The 19,015-nt window shown below is 40.5% G+C and overlaps 2 protein-coding genes across 14 annotated transcripts in view; one reads left to right on the top strand and one right to left on the bottom strand.

The window, feature by feature from the left end:
• The window catches only part of PCM1 (pericentriolar material 1), a 78,328-nt gene extending 76,036 nt beyond the window's left edge, over positions 1-2,292 (top strand). For 8 of the 13 annotated variants that reach the window (XM_077772358.1, XM_077772388.1, XM_077772366.1 and 5 more), the window contains one exon: positions 1,787-2,292. In XM_077772358.1, the coding sequence (XP_077628484.1) occupies positions 1,787-1,872 (86 nt within the window). In that variant the 3' untranslated portion in view covers positions 1,873-2,292. Of the gene's footprint in view, positions 1-403; positions 758-1,786 lie in introns of those variants that run through there. The other 5 variants (XM_077772384.1, XM_077772424.1, XM_077772449.1 and 2 more) reach the window with 1 other exon arrangement.
• Positions 2,293-7,180: 4,888 nt separating this feature from the next.
• The window catches only part of ASAH1 (N-acylsphingosine amidohydrolase 1), a 51,415-nt gene continuing 39,580 nt past the window's right edge, over positions 7,181-19,015 (bottom strand). The window contains exons 6-14 of the mRNA XM_077772464.1: positions 16,305-16,379; positions 15,140-15,185; positions 14,442-14,586; positions 13,833-13,887; positions 13,625-13,706; positions 9,888-10,019; positions 9,658-9,781; positions 9,177-9,233; positions 7,181-8,242 (exon numbers count right to left, since the gene is read on the bottom strand). Coding sequence (XP_077628590.1) covers positions 8,153-8,242; positions 9,177-9,233; positions 9,658-9,781; positions 9,888-10,019; positions 13,625-13,706; positions 13,833-13,887; positions 14,442-14,586; positions 15,140-15,185; positions 16,305-16,379 — 806 coding nt within the window. The 3' untranslated portion in view covers positions 7,181-8,152. The remainder of the gene's footprint in view (positions 8,243-9,176; positions 9,234-9,657; positions 9,782-9,887; positions 10,020-13,624; positions 13,707-13,832; positions 13,888-14,441; positions 14,587-15,139; positions 15,186-16,304; positions 16,380-19,015) is intronic.

Here is a 19,015-nt window from a genome sequence, read left to right as displayed (position 1 = left end):
TTTGTTCTCCCTGAAATACTAAATATCAAACCTTTAACTGATTTCCCAGTGGCTTAGCCCAGTGTTACTAGTTGGTGTCTCAATGCTGACCCTGCTCAGGGGCCTGGGCTGAGCCCCTCTCACCTGGCACTGCACCTCCACCTGCTTTGAGTGTCCTGGGGACCTGTCCCCCGTCCTGCTTTCCCTCACAGCCACTTTTCCTGGTCAGGATTTAATCAGTTTTACATTTTTTCCCTAGTGGAGTGTTTTAATCTGACGTCCTCAAACAGAAACTCTTAACCCATTTTTAAACTACATTAGTATTTCCTTTGTAGTAACTTTATGCTCTAAGTTTTAATGTAAGAGAACAATAAATTCTAGGTCTTAATTCAGTAATTTATAATGCATTCATTCTTTTTTTCAGAAACAGTGGGAGCCCAAAGTGTATGAGAGGTCTTCAGAGGCTCATCTAACTTGCTTTATATAGTCAATGCATATATATGAACATGGCACTAAATAAACATCTGTTTTGATCTGTATAAAAATGTAAATTAGTTTGACACTGCATTCTTGATAGGTGTGCTAATTTCTGCCCGTGGCAGTTTAAAACATCAGAACTGAATTCTGGACAGATTTCAAGCCTTGATACACTGTGGGGTGGTTTTTCCTTTCTTTCTTTTTGGCCTTGATTTTTTTTTCCCCCTCTCCCATTGTGATGTTTAGTATCGTTAAATTTAAGATGTAGTTTTGAATAAAGTTTGGACTTATCTGTAAAGTATCTTTTTTGGAAATGATGTTGAATTCTATACAGGAAGTCACTGTTCTATACAGTTAGGATAGTCAGAGAAGAACAACAGTCAACAGTTAGGGAAATAGACTAGTGAATGCCAAGACCAGCCATTAGGCCAGGCTTGGGTCTGATGTTGTTTTAAATGCCTGCAAGACTAGGGAAAGTTATGAAGGTACCCAGGATACTGGTGAAGTTATTATAAAATGTATATTAATATTCAAATTGGATTAAATTTACAACACATGTCCTTAGTACTTAGAACTTACCTACTTATCAGATAAATATTTTCCAGAATTCAATTCCTATCTATGTTGCTACAGCCTAAAAAAAAGGTTTTATATAATTAGGGAGTATTTCTGCACAAACAAGTAACATGATTAATTTTAAATGAAAAACCAAATCCTTTCAAGTAGGGATTACAGAACTAAATTTTGTGTAGCAGAATGTGAACGCTCTGTATGCCTTTAGACAAACTTGCCTTTTAAGACAGATCTATGAGATTTCTTCAGCACTAAGTAAATTAGCTTTTAAAAGGTGAATTACCTTTAGATTCCAAACTTAAAATATACCCAAGTAAGGCTTCACAGAGCCCGTTAACAATTTAGCCAGTCTTACAGGTTTCTCGTTGAACTAAATAGGAAGAATTAGTTTCAATTAGTCGTCTCTAAAACTTACTAAGAATTTACTGAAATTTATTTCCCCATAAGAAAATAATTTCATTAGTATTCCTCTAAAATTCTTAGTTGCCTGGTACTTCACTGTAAAATACAGTGCCCATCAGGGAGTTTGTTAAGTGAGGGTTTTCTCTGAGGGTATTTACTGTATTGCTACTTACTCTAAATTATGTGAGGCACAGATCTCTAATATTAATAAAACCTATCCCAGAAAGAAAATAAAAACCTATTCAGAAAACTATCATTCCCGAATCAGGAATTCTTATCCAGTTGGCCTGACTTCTGGGAAAGTAAAACAACAGATTATATGTATACTCAAGTTCTATATTTATATGTTTTCTAGACTCTGAACAGAAAGGAGAGAATTTCATATTGGCACTCAAGCCAAGCCATCGTGTTACAGCTGTGTCTCTCTCGACATGCATATGAAAGATCGGTACAGTGGAAGAAGTGTACTTAGTTATTACTCTAGTACCTGTGGACCTTATCTAACTTATCTGACTTGTGTTATAGCTGCTGTAACTAGTCTGTTGTTTTCTATTTTAGAAGATAATTCAGTTTTAAAATATTTGGGGCTTAAGATCAGATAACTTGTTTTCCATTTTCCTTAGTAACTACTGCTTCAAAGTCTAGGTATTCAGTATTCCTGTTTGTTCATTTTTAAGTTGAAAATCTGGTTATAGATAAGAGAGAGAGAAAGGTCAAAATGAGTGAGACAGAATCCTATGCAGGTTGAGATAATGCTGAAACTAGTGAGCTCACCGGACTGTGCAGGTTCTCTTTGTATTTTGTAACATTCATTTTGGGTAAATGCTTTTTCACTGTTAATAAATGTATATCCTCCATACAGCCCTGAATTGCATTTTCATTTCACATGACATACTCACTTATGCTTTAGAATTTATTCCAGAATTATGGCTTATTTGGTCATTTTAGATGCTACAACAAAACATAAAAGACATGAAAAACAGTGACATTATCAACTAGCCAGAGACTTACATTTGAGGCCATTTTTCTTTCACTGTCGCTGTACTCTTTTTTCTTAATTCTATGTATTTTATACACTATGTAGAGGACATTTTCATACTGAAAGTTAGACTGGCATGTTTCTTGTTTATTGCCCAATTTTATTTAATACAAACAACTGGCTCTGGATTTCACATATTTCATTGTGTAAATAAATATGTTTGCCCCGTTGCCTTGCCTGGGAGAGCGCCATTTCCCTCAGGTTCTGGCCATACTTGACCGTTGGCCATCTTTACCACATCTGCTTTCTTCCTCAGATTCACTGGCGTCACTGCTTGGCTCATTTCCCATTAAGGAACAGAGGGGAATCCTATGCCTTTAAATAACTGATTCATATATGAAGAATTTTAATTATCAGTTCATTTTTATCTGCATAGACTCACTTTATCTGCCCAGAACAAACTCTGGGCCAGCAATTTATAAAAAGTTCTTGATTTGGATATTTTGAAAACAAATCACATTATAAAGCCTGAGTTAGAGTTCTCTCTTAACATAGCTATTGTGTAGACAGTCCCCAACTTAATAATGGTTCAAATTAGGGTTTTTCAGTTTTACAATGGAGCAAAAGTAATACAGCCATACATTGGTTGCACCTTGGGCGCCCAGCCGGTTAAGTGTCTGACTCTTGGTTGCAGCTCAGGTCATGATCCCAAGGTTGGTAAGTTCTAGCCCCACACTGAGCTCTGCAGGATTCTCTTGGTCTCCCTCTCAATAAATAAATTTAAAAAAAAAATACAAGCATACACTGGAGATATTACAGATTTGACTCCAGACCAGTAAATAAAGCAAGTATTGCAACAAGGAGTCAGGTTTTTGGTTTCCCGGGGCATATAAAAGTTTATGTTTACACTACACCATACTCTTACCTATGCAACGGCATTATGGCTGAAAAAACAATGTTCATACCTTAATTAGAAAGTATTTTAGTGCTAAAAACTGCTAACCGTCATCTGAGCTTTCAGCAAGTTGTAATCATTTTGCTGGTAAAGGGTCTTGCCTCAGTGTTGATGGCTGCTGAAGGCTGGGGTGGCTGTGGCAATTTCTTACAGGTTGCCATCATCTTGATTTCTTTTCAGAGATTTCTCCCTAGCACGCTATGCTGTTTGATAGCATTTTACCAACAGTAGAACTTCTTCCAAAATTAGAGTCAATCCTCTCAAGCTGTCCTGCTGTTTTATCAATTAAGCTTAATTCTTTTCTTGTCATTTCAACAGTCTTCACAGCATCTTCCCCAGGAGTAGATTCCATCTCCAGGAACTGCTTTCTCTGCGCATCCGTAAGAAGCAACCCCTCATCCATTCAAGTTTTATGAGAAGGCAGCAGTTCAGTCACATCGTTAAGCTCCCTAATTCTAGTTCTCCTGTTTCTACCACATCTGCAGTTACTTCCTCCACTTAAGTCTGGAATCCTTCACAGTTAGCCTTGAGTGTTGGAATCCACTTCTTTCAAACTCTGTTAACATTGATGTTTTGACCTCTCTCCCCTTGAATCAGAAGTGTTCTTCGTGGCATCTAGAATGGTGGATCCTTTCCAAGTTTAGTTTATGTTGTCCAGATTCACCTCAGGATTCACTCTTATGGCAGTTATAGCTGTACAAAAGTTTTTTGTTTTTTTTAATGTTTTTTATTTACTTTTGAGAGTCAGAGAGAGAGAGAGCATGATTAGGGGAAGATCAGAGAGAGAGAGACACAGAATCTGAAGACAGGCTCCAGGCTCTAAGCTAGCTGTCAGCACAGAGCCCAACACAGGGCTCAAATCCGTGAACTGTGAGATCATGACCTGAGCCGACGTCGGACACTTAACCCACTGAGCCACCCAGGTGCCCCAAAAGGTATTTCTTAAAAACTAAGATTCAAAAGTCAAAAATACTCCTTGATCCATGGGCTGCAGAAAGGATGTTGTGTTAGCAGGCATGGAAACAACATAAATCGTGTTGTACATCTCCATCCGAGTTCTTTGGTAGAATGTTAATGAGCAGTAATATTTTGAAAGAAATTTTTTCCTGAGCTGTTAGGTCTCAGTCATGGGCTTAAAATAGTAAACTATGTTGTAAACAGATGTGCTTTCTTTACCGAATGGTTAATGAGCACTGGCTTCAACTTAAAGTCACTAGCTGCATTAGCCCCTAACAGAGTCAGCCTGTCTTTGAAACGCTGAAGCTAGGTAATGACTTCTCCTTTCTAGCTATGAATGTCCTAGATGGCATCTTCCAAAAGAAAGGTGTTTCACCCGCATTGAAAATTTATTGCCTAGGGGCACCTGTGTGGCTCATTTGGTTAAGTGTCCTGACTCTTGATTACCGCCTAGGTCATGATCCTAGCTAGGGTCGTGGGATCAAGCCCCATGTCAGGCTCCTTAAGATTTTCTCTCTCCCTTTGCCCCTCTCCCCCACTCAGGCATGCTCTCTCTAAAAAAAAAAAAAAAATTATTTAGACACATTCGTCATCGTTGTCTGGATAACTTGTTACATCTAATACATCAGCACTCCCTACTTCATCCTGTACTTTCATATTATGGGGAAGGCTTCTTGCCTCAAATCTCATGAACCAATCTTTGCTGGGTTTCAACTTTTCTAATGCAGCTTCCTCCCATCTCTGAGCCTTCACACGACTGAAAAGAGTAGGGCCTTGCTCTAGATTAGGCTTTGGCTTAAGGGAATGTTGTGGCTGGTGTGGTGATCTATCCAGAGCACTAAAACTCTCCCTATCAGCAATTAGGCTCTTTCACTTTATCATTCATGTGCTCACCAGAATACCACATTCAGTTTCCTTGAAGAACTTCTTTATATTCACAACTTGGCCTGCCAGTTTGGCAGAAGAGGCCCAGCTTTCAGTCTTTCTTGCCTTTCTGTGCACCTTCCTCACCGAGCTGAGTCATTGTGAGCTTCTGATTTAAAGTGACGGACATGGCAACCTACTAAATGGGAGATATGTCAATGATGTATCCAATAAAGAGTTAATATCCAAAATATATGTAAAACTCCTAAAACCCAATAGTAAAAAAAAAAAGATTAAAAATGGGTAGAAGACTCAAAAAGACATTTTTCCAATAAAGATACACAGATGCTCACCCTCACTAACCATGAGGGAAATGCAAGTAAAAACCACAATGAGATAGCACTTCACACTAGTCACAATGATTAGTATCAGAAAGGCAAGATCTAACTCGCTGGCGAGGATGTGTAGGCAAGGGAACCCTCGTGCACTGCTGGGAATGCAAACTGGTGCAGCCACTGTGGAAAACAGCATGAAGGTTCCTCAGAAAGTTAAAACAGAATTACCACAGGATCCAGTAATTCTGCTACTGGCTATTTACCCAAAGAAAACGACAACACTAATTCAAAAACGTACACCCCTATGTTTACTGCAGTATTATTTGTAATAAGCTAAGATATGGAAGCTACACAGTATCCACTGATGGATGAATGGATAAAGATGTGGTATAGGTGTGTATATGTATATATCTCTCTCTCTCTATATATACATACACAACGGAATATTACTCAGCTATAAAAAAAGAATGAGATCTTAACATTTGCAATAACAAGGATGGACATAGAGGGTATTCTACTAAATGGATTAAGAGAAAGATAAATAACATATGATTTCATTCGTGCATGGAATCTAAAATCAGCCTCTCCAGATTTGTAAATACAGAGAATCTCTGGCTGCCAGAGGAGTTGGGGGTGGTGATGAAATAAGGAGATTATAAGAGGTACAGACTTTCAAAGGAAAAAAGAGATGTATGGTTGACCTAGCACTGGAACACTTCGAAGCCACTGTCAGGTGATTAAGTGGCCTAATTTCAATACTGTTGTGTCCAGCGGGGGATAGGGAGGCCCAGGGGGAGGGAGAGAGATGGAGGAATGGGCGGTGGGTGGATCACCACATCAAATACAGTAACAATGAAAAAGTGTGCAATACGGTGTTGTGTGAATTATTAAAAGGACACAGCGCACAGTGAACAAATGCTGTTGGAAAATGGCACCAAGAGACCTGCTTGACACGGGGTCGCCACAGACCTCTTTGTGAAAACACTCTGTGAAGGACAGTGAAGCGACACACAGTAAAACCGGGTGTGCCTGCAATCCCGTTCGCTGTCCTCTCCAAGTTAACACAGCAGTGGGGACACTGTCACCACGTTGGCAAACACCTTGCAGTCCTCTTTCTACACTGGAGACCTAAGGACAGACTCAAGTAGGCTTGTACTCTGTATCCTGTGACTGCTCTGTAGCCACCAAACATTACTGCCTAAAATCTCAATGCCAGTACTTCCCTCCACACTGGTGAGTCCTGAGGAACTGGGTCTGAAAAACAGCATCTTCCCTATTATGAGTATCAAAGGCTATTGCTTAGAAAAAATACAAATTTACCTCACTTTATAAGGGGCAAAATCTAAGGGTTTTTTTTTTTTTAATCTTATTTTAATGCAAATCTGCTTATGACTCCTCTTGCTTCACTAAGCTAATACTAGCGTGACTACAGTTTCGGGGAAGCACCTCCAACCAGGAAAAAAGCAGCCTCTGGACACCCGCACACTGTGGACACCAGTGGGTCGAGAGGCCGCAAGGACTGGTCACGTAAGCCAGTGACCTGTGAGTTCCGAGCTGAAGAACCCATCACGTAAGCCTTGTAACTGAATTCCAGTATGTTCAGCTTGCTTTTCTCCGTCATCACCCCCGCCCTCAGACCAGCACATGTGCCTGCCGACACTGCTTCCAGTGACTCTTTATTAAAGTCATGAATACAAGTGACATTATACAAAATGAAGTGGATACAGTCTCACCCGAGTGGCATGCACTTCACAGTTAACTGTGTGAAAGTCTGAAAGGTTAACATGTTCTATCAGCACTTCTCATCAACAGATTCCTGAAAAACACTGTTAGTAACGTTTTCAGTAAATACGTATTGATCAGAAAGACAAACTAAAGTTGTATTAAGTGAATGATATTTATGAGAGTTTTTGGATTCACCTCTCGATTTCCACAAGGCTTGGACCTATATACTGCTCACTCACAGAACCTGGGTCTCAGATTCTGAAGCTGACAAGTGCCTGGAGTTACCGGGAGGTAGACTAATGATGAAAAAGGGAACATACAGATTACTCTATGGACCCAAAAAAGTACTTCTATTCAGGGTCAAAGACTCTAGTAGTATTGCCTGTTAAGAGAACTACACAGGTGAATGTCTGTCCCATCCCTCTCCAACCAAAACTTGTGAAATCACATTGCTGTCAAAAACAGCGAAGACCATGGTGGGCTAATTTTAATCGTAGTCAGTATCAAAGGGGAAAAGACTGCTGTTCGAAAAACCATACAAATATGTGGATTAAAGTGAAAAACAGGACGGTGTACAGATGTGCTGCAGTCGATGCCCACCGGGACTCTGGCTTTATTCTGTGGAGGTGGGCCCCACGGCGTCCCTATCCCCAAATGTCCGAGTGAAGTGAAACGGCAAATTCTAGGGGATTGGTTTCTGTTATGAAATTATCTGTAAAGGAGAACCATCAACTTTTACGGCAAAAACAGTCTGTGAACCTTAGTAAGAAAGACAAGTTCATGCCTCACAGAGAAACTGCCCTGAGGTTTAGTCTTTGGAAGGAGATCAGACGCTGCACTATTCGGACATGGGTGAGTTTCCATCTTCATGCCACACAGAGAGCATTCTAGAAGCCAGGTTTGTGCTCACCAACCTATGCAAGGGTCTGGGCAGTCCCGCAGGTAAGATTCAAATTGACCTTTGGTAACATCCATCAGGGTTGTGTATACAGTCAGCTGAAAGAAAAGTGACTTTTAAGGATGTTTCCAATTCTAAAATGTCCTGACTTATATTAACATTTCTATACATGTCGAGCTGCTTTATGAAGCTACTTAGTATAAAACAGTATATAAATTGTATGTATCAAAGATATAAAAATAAATATACAAAGAACCAAACAGTTAAGAAGTTAATAATATTTCACCATTTAAGAATACAACAGCAAAATAACAATAATGAGAACTCAAACAACTGACTTCAATAGAACCATTGCTCCAGATCATGAATATGAATATGCTCTGGAAAGAAGCCCTGTAACTCCTCACAAGATCCTGTTCCTGAGTAGTGCGCTGCTTCACCACCGGTGCGCTAACACCCCCCACCGCCCTGCCCCCAGCTCGTGCAGAGCCGAGTGGGGCACTGCAGCGTATAAAGGCAGAGTATAAAGGGCTGAGCGATGGCCTTTCTGAGCCTTAACGCACTTCTAACACGGAGGGCGGGGGGCGGGGGACACGGGACCACAGGCAAAAAGCTCCCTCTGAAAATAGACTTCAGACTTTGTTGAGTTTTAGGTGTTAACTGTAGTGGACAGCGTGATTTCTGATGGGCAGAAGTCAAAAGAAAAAGGCTACATTTAACTAAAATGGCATGGAAGTAAAACCGGAAACAATACTCTGGCCAGAGTGGCTCAAACCACACTAACACTTTGTCATACCGCAGGAGTTACCGTTATAGTCACACAAAAACATTTTTAAAAATCAACCTTAAGCAGAATGTGACTTGGCGGTTCTATAGCTCTGACTAATCCACAGTAACAGGGAAATATAACACAGGCCCAGATTATTTCCCTAAAAGTAAATTTTATGGATATATATATTAAAAATATAAAATTATAATTAAAACTTATTAATTTTAAATTATAAATATATAAATATAGATTTAAAAAAATACCTTGTTGAGGACAGGTTTTGTTGACAGGACATCGTATATGGTCGCAAATGAGATATTCTAAAACACAGAAGTGATTTTGTTCATTACGTTAAATGCCCATGTCGGCAGGTTTATCCACTCAATGGGTCATTAGCAACAAAGACATTCTTCAGTCAACCTCCCCTGAAGCCCCTAAAAGAATTTCCCTTGGGGTCACTGTTAGAAAGAGTTAATGGTTCTAATACATCACTTTTTCTCTCTCTCCCTGCCCTCTCTAATTCGTCATTCAGCTTAAGAGTGGTGTCCAGCATTAGAGTAAGAAAGGCAAGTACTGGAAAATTCTCCCCTTTCAATTCAAAACAAAACAAAAACTCAGTACAGATTGTCCAGAGATACTGAATAATGGGAAGTTTCTAAGTTTCCCAAAGGCCAAGGAAAAATGCCACAAGATAATTTTCAAAGGACCATTTCTTTCTACATAGGAAGGACACCGTGACTGTACCTCTTGAGTTGTCCGGTTTAGACACTTCTTTGCAGATGTTCTGCGATCATCGAGAAAGAAAGGACTTTTCCAACGGTCATAATTTGTTTCTAGCACATACCATATATCCTGCTTGGGGTTGAGTCTACATACAAAAGGAGAGATTCTGACTAGTTTTCATGCCTTAAACCTGTAAATATGTCAGTCTGTGCTTTAGTTTCTGTTTATTTTCTTTGAACAAACGCACTTACTCATATATATCCAAAGCTTGTTTTCTGTCTCGCGTAATCACACAACCTTCCCCAGACTTGTTGCCTCCCAAGATAAAGTATGCGGGGGCCAGTATCTTAGTTTTGGTTAATATATTCTTGGCGTCTTCATAACTACATAGAAACATTAAAAAAAAAAAAAAAAAAGCAAACCTTTTTAGTTGACTTGGAATGAAAAATATTTAGTTGTGGAAACTAAGGGAAAACCAAAGTACCTGAGAAACATGTTCTTTTTTTTTTTTTTTTTAAACGTTATTTTTGAGAGAGCGAGAGACAGAGCATGAGTGGGGAAGGGGCATTATTCCAGGGGTACAAAAACGGACAGACATCTACATATCAATGTGATCCACCACATTAACAAAATGAAGGATAAAAAACATATGATCATTTCAACAGATTCGTGGGGAAAATATCCGACAGAATTCAACATCCTTTCATTATAACAACTCAACAAAGCGGGTCTAGGGGGAACATATCTCAACATAATAAAGGCCATACAGGACAAGCCCACAACATCATAGTCAATGGTGAAAAGCTCAACATTCCTCTAACATTAGGAACAAGACAAAGATGCCTACTCTCAACCATTTTTATTCAGCAGAAGTACTGACAACCCCAGCCAGGGCAGGCAGGCAAGAAGAATAAAAGGCATTTACATCAGAAAAGAGGGAGGGCGCCTGGGTGGCTAAAGTCAGTTAAGTGGAAGATTGGCTAAAGTCAGTTAAGGGGAAGATTTTGCCTCAGGTCATGATCTCTGAGTTCATGAGTTCGAGCCCCACCTGGGGCTGTGCTGACAGCTCAGAGCCTGGAGCTGCTTCAGATTCTGTGTCTTCCTCTCTCTCTGACCCTCCCCTGCTCATGTTGTCTCTGTCATTAATAAATAAACATTACACACACACACACACACAAAGAAAGAAGTAAAACTATCACTATTAAGACAATATGACACTCTACACAAAAACTCTGAAGATTCCACCAAAACACTGTTAGAATAAATGAACTCAGCAATGTTACAGGATACAAAATCAATATACAAAAATCAGTTGGATTTTATACACTAATAATAACTATCAGAAAGAGAAATTAAGGACAAAATCCCATTTACAAGTGCAACAGAATAAACAAAATACCTAAGAAGAAACTTAATCAAGGCGGCGAAAGCCCTGTATACTGAAAACTATAGGACACTGGGAAAATACTCTGTGCTCATGGAATACTGTTAAACTGTCCATACCATCCAAAGCAAGCTACAGATTCAGTGAAATCTCTGTTGAAATTCAAACAGCATTCTTCACAGAAACAGAACAAATAATCCTAAAATTTAACCACAGGAATACCAAATACCCAAAGCAATCTTGAGAAAGAAGGACAAAGCTGGATTTCTGATGTCCTCCTGATTTCAAACTACATTTCAAAGCTATAGTAATCAAAACAGTAGGATATTGGCATAAAAGAGACACACAAACCCATGTATATATGGTCAATCAATTTACATCAACAGAGCAAAGAATATAATTGGGAAAGGGCAGTAACATGCAAAAGAATGAAACTAGACCACTACCTTATACCATATACAAAACTCAACTCAAAATGTATTAAAGACCTGAACCTAAAGCCATAAAACTAGAAAAAAAAAATAGGCTATGAAGTCCTTGGTGATGAGTTTTTGGTTTTGACACCAAAAGCAGAGTCAACAAAAATAAGTCGAACTATATCAAACTAAAAAGCCTCTGCATAGCAAGAAAACCATCAACAAAATGAAAAGGCAATCTAGTGAAAGGAAGAAAGTATTTGCAAATTGTGTATCTGACAGAGTTAATATACAAAATATGTAGAGAACTCATTCTTTTATGATTCTTGGACCCAACCCTAACATCATGGGGTGGTTCCCTATACATAACACCCGACAATTCTTGGACATCCTCAACTGTACAAGAATTTGACTCAATTCTGACACTATCTATACAGAGATAACACTGGATTCAGTGGGTTAGGGATTCAGACTTAGAAGACTGTAATCCATCCCCCACTTCAGAGGTCAGTCCTAAGCCCCATCAAGCCAACTGTAAGCATTACCTGTGCTTCTAGCTGACTGGCTAAGACTGGAGATTGCAACAAGGTCCTCTGTAGCTTCCATTAATTTCCTACAGTTACTCATAGAACTCAAGTAATCATGTGTCCCAGTTTATTAAAGGATATGATAAAGGATACGAAACAACAGCCATATAAAGAGACACAGAGGGCAAGGCATGTGAGAAGGGCACAGGGCTTCCATGTGCTAAGAGTATGCCACTCTCCCCAAATTTCTATGTGTTCACCAACCCAGAAGCTCTCCAAACCCTTTCCTTCTGGGGTTCTATGGAGGCTCCATTACATCAGCATGACTCATTAAATCACTGGCCACTGGCAACTGATGCAACCTCAGGCCCCTCTTCCCTTCCGGGGTGTCCTGTGGCTCTGAAAGTTCCAATCCGGTAATGGGTGGTTGCCTCCACAGGCTACCAACCCCCACCCTTAGGTGCTTTCCAAAAGTTGCCTCATTAACATGACAAAAACACCTTTTATCACTGTCAACACTTAGGAAATTCAAGGGTTTTGGGAGCTGTGACCTAGAAATGAAAAAGAAAAGCAAATACCTCTTGGAAAAAAAAAATTACAGTATCGCACTCATACAACTCAACAGCATAAGAAAATGTGATTTAAAAATGGGTAGAGGATCTGAGTAGGCAGTTTTCCAAAGATGATGCAGATAGATGGCCAACAAGTACATGAAAATGTGCTCACGAGGCAAATGCAAATCAAAACCATAACGAGTTAGCACCTCACATGTTAGAATAGCGATTACCAAAATGGTAAGAAAAAAGCACTGGCGAGGATGTGGAGAAAAGTGATCCTTGCACTGCTGGTGGGAATGCAACTGGTGCAGCCACTGTGGAAAACTGTTTGCAGGGTCCTCAGAAAAATAAAAATAGAAATACCAGATGATTCAGCCATTCCACTCTGGCAATACATCCAAAGGAAACAGAAACACTAACTTTAAAAGATAACCTGCAGCCCCATGTTCACTGAAGCATTAGTCACCATAGCCAAGATATGGATACAACCCAAGTGACCACTGAGGGGTGAGTGGATGAAGAAGTTGTGGTGTGTCTACACAACGAATATTACTCGGCCATAGAAAAGAAGGAAATCTTGCCATTTGTGACAACATGGATGGACCCTGAGGGCATTATGCTCAGTGAAATAAGGGAAATGGAGAAAGACAAAATACCGCACGGTATCATGTACATGTAGAATCTAAGAAAACCTTGTAAATGCAGAGGACAGCGTGGTCATCGCTATAGGTGGAGAATGCAGGGTGGGCAAAATGGATGAAGGGGGTTGAAAGGTACAAAGTGCCAATTCTAAAGGAAGTCGGTCCTGGGGATGTCATGTAGAACACGGTGGTGCTAGTTAATAATACTGTAGTGTATGCTGGAGGGATGCTATGAGTAAATCTTAAAAATTCTCAACTCAAAGAAAACAATTTCTGCAGCAACATGTGGCGATGGATGTTAGCTACACTGACTGTGGGGATCCTTTCACCATATACTCAGATATCAAAACATTCTGGCGCACCCTGAAACTAAGAAAATGTTTTCTGTCCCTTTTTATCTCCAACAAAAATATAATTTTCAAATGAATATTAAATTTGATAATAAAGCAATCAAACATATTACCTTGTGCCATTTTCCAGAACTGATCTAGTGATAAACCCTATCCACATGGCATCTTTCTTTCCCCAAATCCATTCTATGATACCTGGAAGAAATCAAACGCGCACAGTGTCACAGGCCTGGAATGAGGTCAGGCTGTGGACCAGAATACGCAGTCCAGCCTTCCCCTGAAAACATCTATGAAATTCCCATTTAAGAACACACTACTCACCCAAGTAACCGCCATTTAAACTGAAACGTTCATTTAACGTGAGACTAAAGAGTCCCTGTAAACAAGACAAAGCAACGAGATCAGCAACCCGAAGCCTCCTGCTGGAGGCCCTCTCACTGTATGCCGGTGGGCCAAGTCCCGGAATGGGAGGTGGGGGGTGCAGGCCGACACAAAACTGTATGATCACGTTCTGCGAACGGTTTGCAGAAGCTGAGAGCATCTTCGCGTGCACTGTGTGACACGGCGAGGTGGAATGTTACTGGCCACACTTTCGGACAAGGAGAGCGAACTGCGGAGAGTTAATGCCTATCTTGTTTGCGGGGCAGACTACGGACCAGACGCAGATTCATCTTCTACCCCCGTCCTCAGCGTCCGGCCCCGCGCGCCTTCCTCCTAACGGTCTCGTCTCAGAAACAAGCCTCCATCCCCGTTCTACTCTCCGCCAACGTCCAACGTCCAACTACGGCGCTGACCGGAAGTACGAAGGGGGGAACTGGGGCCTCATACCCGTTTTCGGTCCTCATTTCCTCACACTCCCTCCACCGGTCACGGGCAGTAACAGCAGGACCCAGAGCTACCTGTAACATTACGTCACAGTAGATTTCTTACTGGTCTGAATCCCGTTAAGATGCCCACATAGCCGGCAAAGCTTGAAGCCTTGAAAACAGTTCTATTGTTTCTTCGGAAGTCCAAATTCACAGTTAAAGGTTTTAGTTCCTCAGCTATGACCCAGGTATTGTTATTTACATTCCACCTACAAAAGACAAATTTCAGTGACGTTAAGAACAGTGATGGTAAGAAGGATGAAGCTGAAGCTGAAGGCCAGGCACTCACTTAGGTCTCCATGCAGCCCATCTGTAAGGCTCACGCCTCACAACTCTGCAAGAGGAGTGCTTGTACCCCAAGTTTTCCACAGGAGAAAACTGAGGCCCAGAGAAGTGAAATAACCCAACCGAACACAGCCTACTAAAGAGCAAACCCCAGATTCAAATTCAGGTCTGTAATTACAGAGCCCTGTTGTATTTTTTTCAGGAAGGTTAAGACATAAAATGGAATATGCTATTTTTCCCTTCTGTGCGGTAAGCCGGATGTGCATGGGGGCCTTCAGTCCTCCACAGGCTGTTCGGACGTGTGTTCACCAGGTGCAACTCTGTTACCCGAACGGGGTGCCCATCGGGTCTCAAAACTAAGGAATCCAGGATCTTTACTTCTGGGCATATTTGGGGCATGATTTGGGATTTACTTTTCATCAACATAATACAACCTACTCTTCTGAAGGGTTGATACTCACTGCATTCTTTACTTACCCAAGAAATATTCCAAAATCCAAGTTTCGCCCATGTAGTAAGTGACCTAATATAAAGAAGGAAGACACATGTCGCAGCAGTTATGACAGGATCACTGACTCTTACTCAAAGCTGGACACGGAGGTCTGGCTCCCTGATACAACTATTCGGTCCAACAGTAAGAATCAAGCAGCATCCTAGTATCCGAAGCCTTAAAAAGACGGAAGGGCTGTCCGTGTCACACTGACCAGATCCCCTCCCAGCCACCTGAGCGCAGGGTTCCAGGAAGTTAGGGCAAAGGAAGAGGACGAGGGGTCCTTCTTTGGTCCACTGTGTCAGCTTCCTGGACACAGCCATCCTAGCCTCAGCTCCTGTGACCTGCCACCGTGCTTCCCGTCAGGAAATGTCACCTACAGCTGAACACCTCGAGGGTCAGGTACGGGCAGACTTTCTACCCGGAGTAGAGGTCAAAAATTAAAGTGAGTCAGGGGACACCATCCTGTGCCTTGCATCCTGGGTAGCGGCCAGAACAAAACACAGGAAAGCGCGGTCCCTGGGCTGGGAAGCAATGCGACGAGGTTTGTCCTGGGCTCTGGGGCAAGGCCAGGGTCACCATGTACATAAAGATAATGAAGTACCCGTGAGTACTTACACGAAATCAGGACTAAGAGTATAAGGAAACTAAGAGGAAAGGTAAGAAGGTTTACAGTCCTGAAACACTTCTCCCTTCCAAGTTTTTTGCATACCTGAATTAAACTTTAAAGGCATTACAATGGTCTCAACGTCATGACAGTTTTAAATTCATCTTTAAAATTTTACTGAGATCTTTTATAATACTAATATGCAACAGGGGTGCCTGGGTGGCTCAGTTGGTTAAATGTCCAACTTCGGCTCAGGTCATGATCTCACAGTCCGTGGGTTCAAGCCGCGCATCGAGCTCTGTGCTGACTGCTCAGAGGCCGGAGCCTGCTTCAGATTCTGTGTCTCCCTCTTTCTCTGACCCTCCCCACTCGCTCTCGCTCTCAAAATAAAATAAAGATATAAAAAAATTAAACAACAACAAAAAACTATATGCAACATACACAGAATTGGAAGAGTAAGCCTGGATATTACAAGTTGTAATTCCATTTACATTTTCTTTTACTTTTTACATTGCTCTGCCCACCCTCCCTTAGCATACATTTACCTTGTTTATCTTCTGTGATTATTGAAGTACAAATGGTAAAAATTTCATAGAAGATATTGTACGAAATAATCTCACCTATGAGAAAAGATAGGACATTTCTTGGTCAATATATAGAACCATGACATGATTAGGAAATTCTTTTGTAAGAAAAAGTTTAACAATCATCACTGTGTGACTTTTTGCCTCGGCATACGTGTCCGCACACAGTTTAAACATTCCTAAAGAACTGGTCACCAGCCTGTACGCTACAGACACAAGATAAAACAAGCCCCCAACGGGTCAGCTATGTGGGCGCGTTAGAATTGTATTATAATAGGATGTCCCAATTTTCCATCAATTTGCTTCGTTTTACTTTGGTTTGAGGGTAACTTAATACACCTGGAAGTATGGTAACTTAATACATCTGGTTCTTGGTTATATACTGAAGATGGATTTTGCTCATGTTTTTTAATTATTTATTTACTAAATTTATTTATTTTTAAATATTCATTTTTGAGAGAGAAAGAGAGCACGAGCGAGCGTGCGAGCATGAGCAGGGGAGGGGTAGAGAAAGAGGGAGACAAAGAATCTGAAACAGGGTCCAGGCTCTGAACTGTCACCAAAGAGCCTGACCAGGGCTCAAACTCATGGGCGGTAAGATCATGACCTGAGCAGAAGTTGGATGCTTAACTAAGCCACCCTGGTGCCCCTTGCTCATATTTTTAGAAGTGACAATATTTCTTTTCTCTTTTTTTTAATGTTTATTTTTGAGACAGAGAGATAGAGTATGAGCAGGGGAGGGACAGAGAGAGAGATACACACACAGAATCTGAAGCAGGCTCCAGCCTCTGAGCTGTCAGCACAGAGCCCAACATGGGACTCAAACTCATGAACTGAGAGATCATGATTTGAGCTGAAGTCGGAAGCTTAACCAACTAAGCCACCCAAGTGCCCCTAGAAGTGACAATATTTCTAAGGTGAGGAACTACTGAGTAAAATAATAAAATTAGAGCAAAGCTACCATTTTATTTTTTTAATTTATTTCTGAGAGAGAGAGAGATACAGTGTGAGCAGGGGAGGGTCAGAGAGAAAGGGAGACACAGAATCCGAAGCAGGCTCCAGGCTCTGAGCTAGGTGTCTGCAGAGAGCCAGACATGGGGCTCGAACCCATAAACAATGAGATCATGACCTGAGCTGAAGTCGGACACTTAACCGACTGAGCCACTCAGGTGCCCCTTAAAAATCCATTTTAAAACATTTTAATTTTTGAATAATTCTCCAAAACTGTATAATAGTAACACTTTAAGTAAGCACTTAATTAAAGGGCATACATCCTGGGAGTAAAAGTCACAGCATAAAGAATATAGCCAGTGGTAGTGTCACAGCGCTGTATGAGGAATGTAGAGGCTACACTTGTGCTGAGCACATAGAACTACTGCATCACTAATTGTAAACCTGAAAGTAACATAACAATGTGCTTCAACTATACTCAAACAAAAACAATTATTTCAATTAAATACTTAAAGATATACGGCACTTTTTTTTTATCTCCATTGCATTTGATGTTAACGTGTAAAGCTTATCATTTTTTTCCCATCCTAACCTAACGTTCATTTTCATTTTGGCAAGATTCTGCTGTTATTTTCCATTATTACAAATCATCTGTTAATCTTTATAATCCATTTTTCTCTCCAGATATTTATATGTGGTATTTACTTTCTGGAGTTCTTTACATAATAAAGGAATTAAGTACTTCTCATATAGGCTGCAAGAATATATTTCTAATATGTTGACTATCTTTTTACATCATTTTTTTAAAGAAGCAAAAAGCAATAAACACTTAGCCACTTTTGCTGATAAATACGATTGATCTGGGGGGCCTGGGTGGCTCAGTTAAGCGCCCGACTTCGACCGGTGAGTTCAAGCCCTGTGTCAGGCTCTGTGCTGACAGCTCAGAGCCTGGAGCCTGCTTTGGATTCTGTGTCTCCCTCTCTCTGCCCCTCCCTCACATGTACTCTGTCTCTCTCTCTCAAATAAATAAAACATTTAAAATTTTTAAAAAATACTATTGATTTGCAGAAATTTTCATTCATCTCTCTCGTAAAACCAAGGTACTACTAGCTACTTAAAATAACAACTCTAATAGTTTGGTAGCTCAAAAATAAAATTGGGGTGGCAGGAAAAGTCTTTTTCATCAAATTAAATTGGACTTCATTAAAATTAAGAATTTCTGCTTAATAAAAGACATCAGTAAGAGAATAAAAATGCAAGCCACAGACTGGAAGAAGAGATTCAGAATCCATCTGACAAAAGGCTTGTAGACAGAATACCTATAAAGACCTCCTTACAACCATCTAGACTACCCAAAGCAGTCTACGCATTCAACACAATCTCCATCAGAACAACAACAGCAGTTTTCACAGAACCAGAACAAACAATCCTAAAATTTGTATGGAGCCACGAAGACCCTCTATGAAGAAGAAAAGCAAAGCCGGAGGCATCACAATTCTGGACTTCAAGGTTTATACAAAGTTGTAGTGATCAAGACAGTATGGTACTGGCTCAAAAACAGACACAGATCAGTAGAACAGAATAGAAAACCCACAAATAAATCCACAATTATATGGTCAACTAATCTTCAACCAAGCAAGAAAGAATATCCAAGAACAAGACAGTCTCTTTAACAAACGGTGCTGGGAAAACTGGACAGCAACATACAAAAGAATGAAACG

This window comes from Crocuta crocuta, unplaced genomic scaffold (assembly GCF_008692635.1).
Source record: "Crocuta crocuta isolate KB4526 unplaced genomic scaffold, BGI_CrCroc_1.0 scaffold140, whole genome shotgun sequence".
NCBI classification, from domain to species: Eukaryota; Metazoa; Chordata; class Mammalia; order Carnivora; family Hyaenidae; genus Crocuta; species Crocuta crocuta.
The sequence above is the reverse complement of the archived record's forward strand: the minus strand, read 5'-3'. Positions and strand labels throughout refer to the sequence as shown.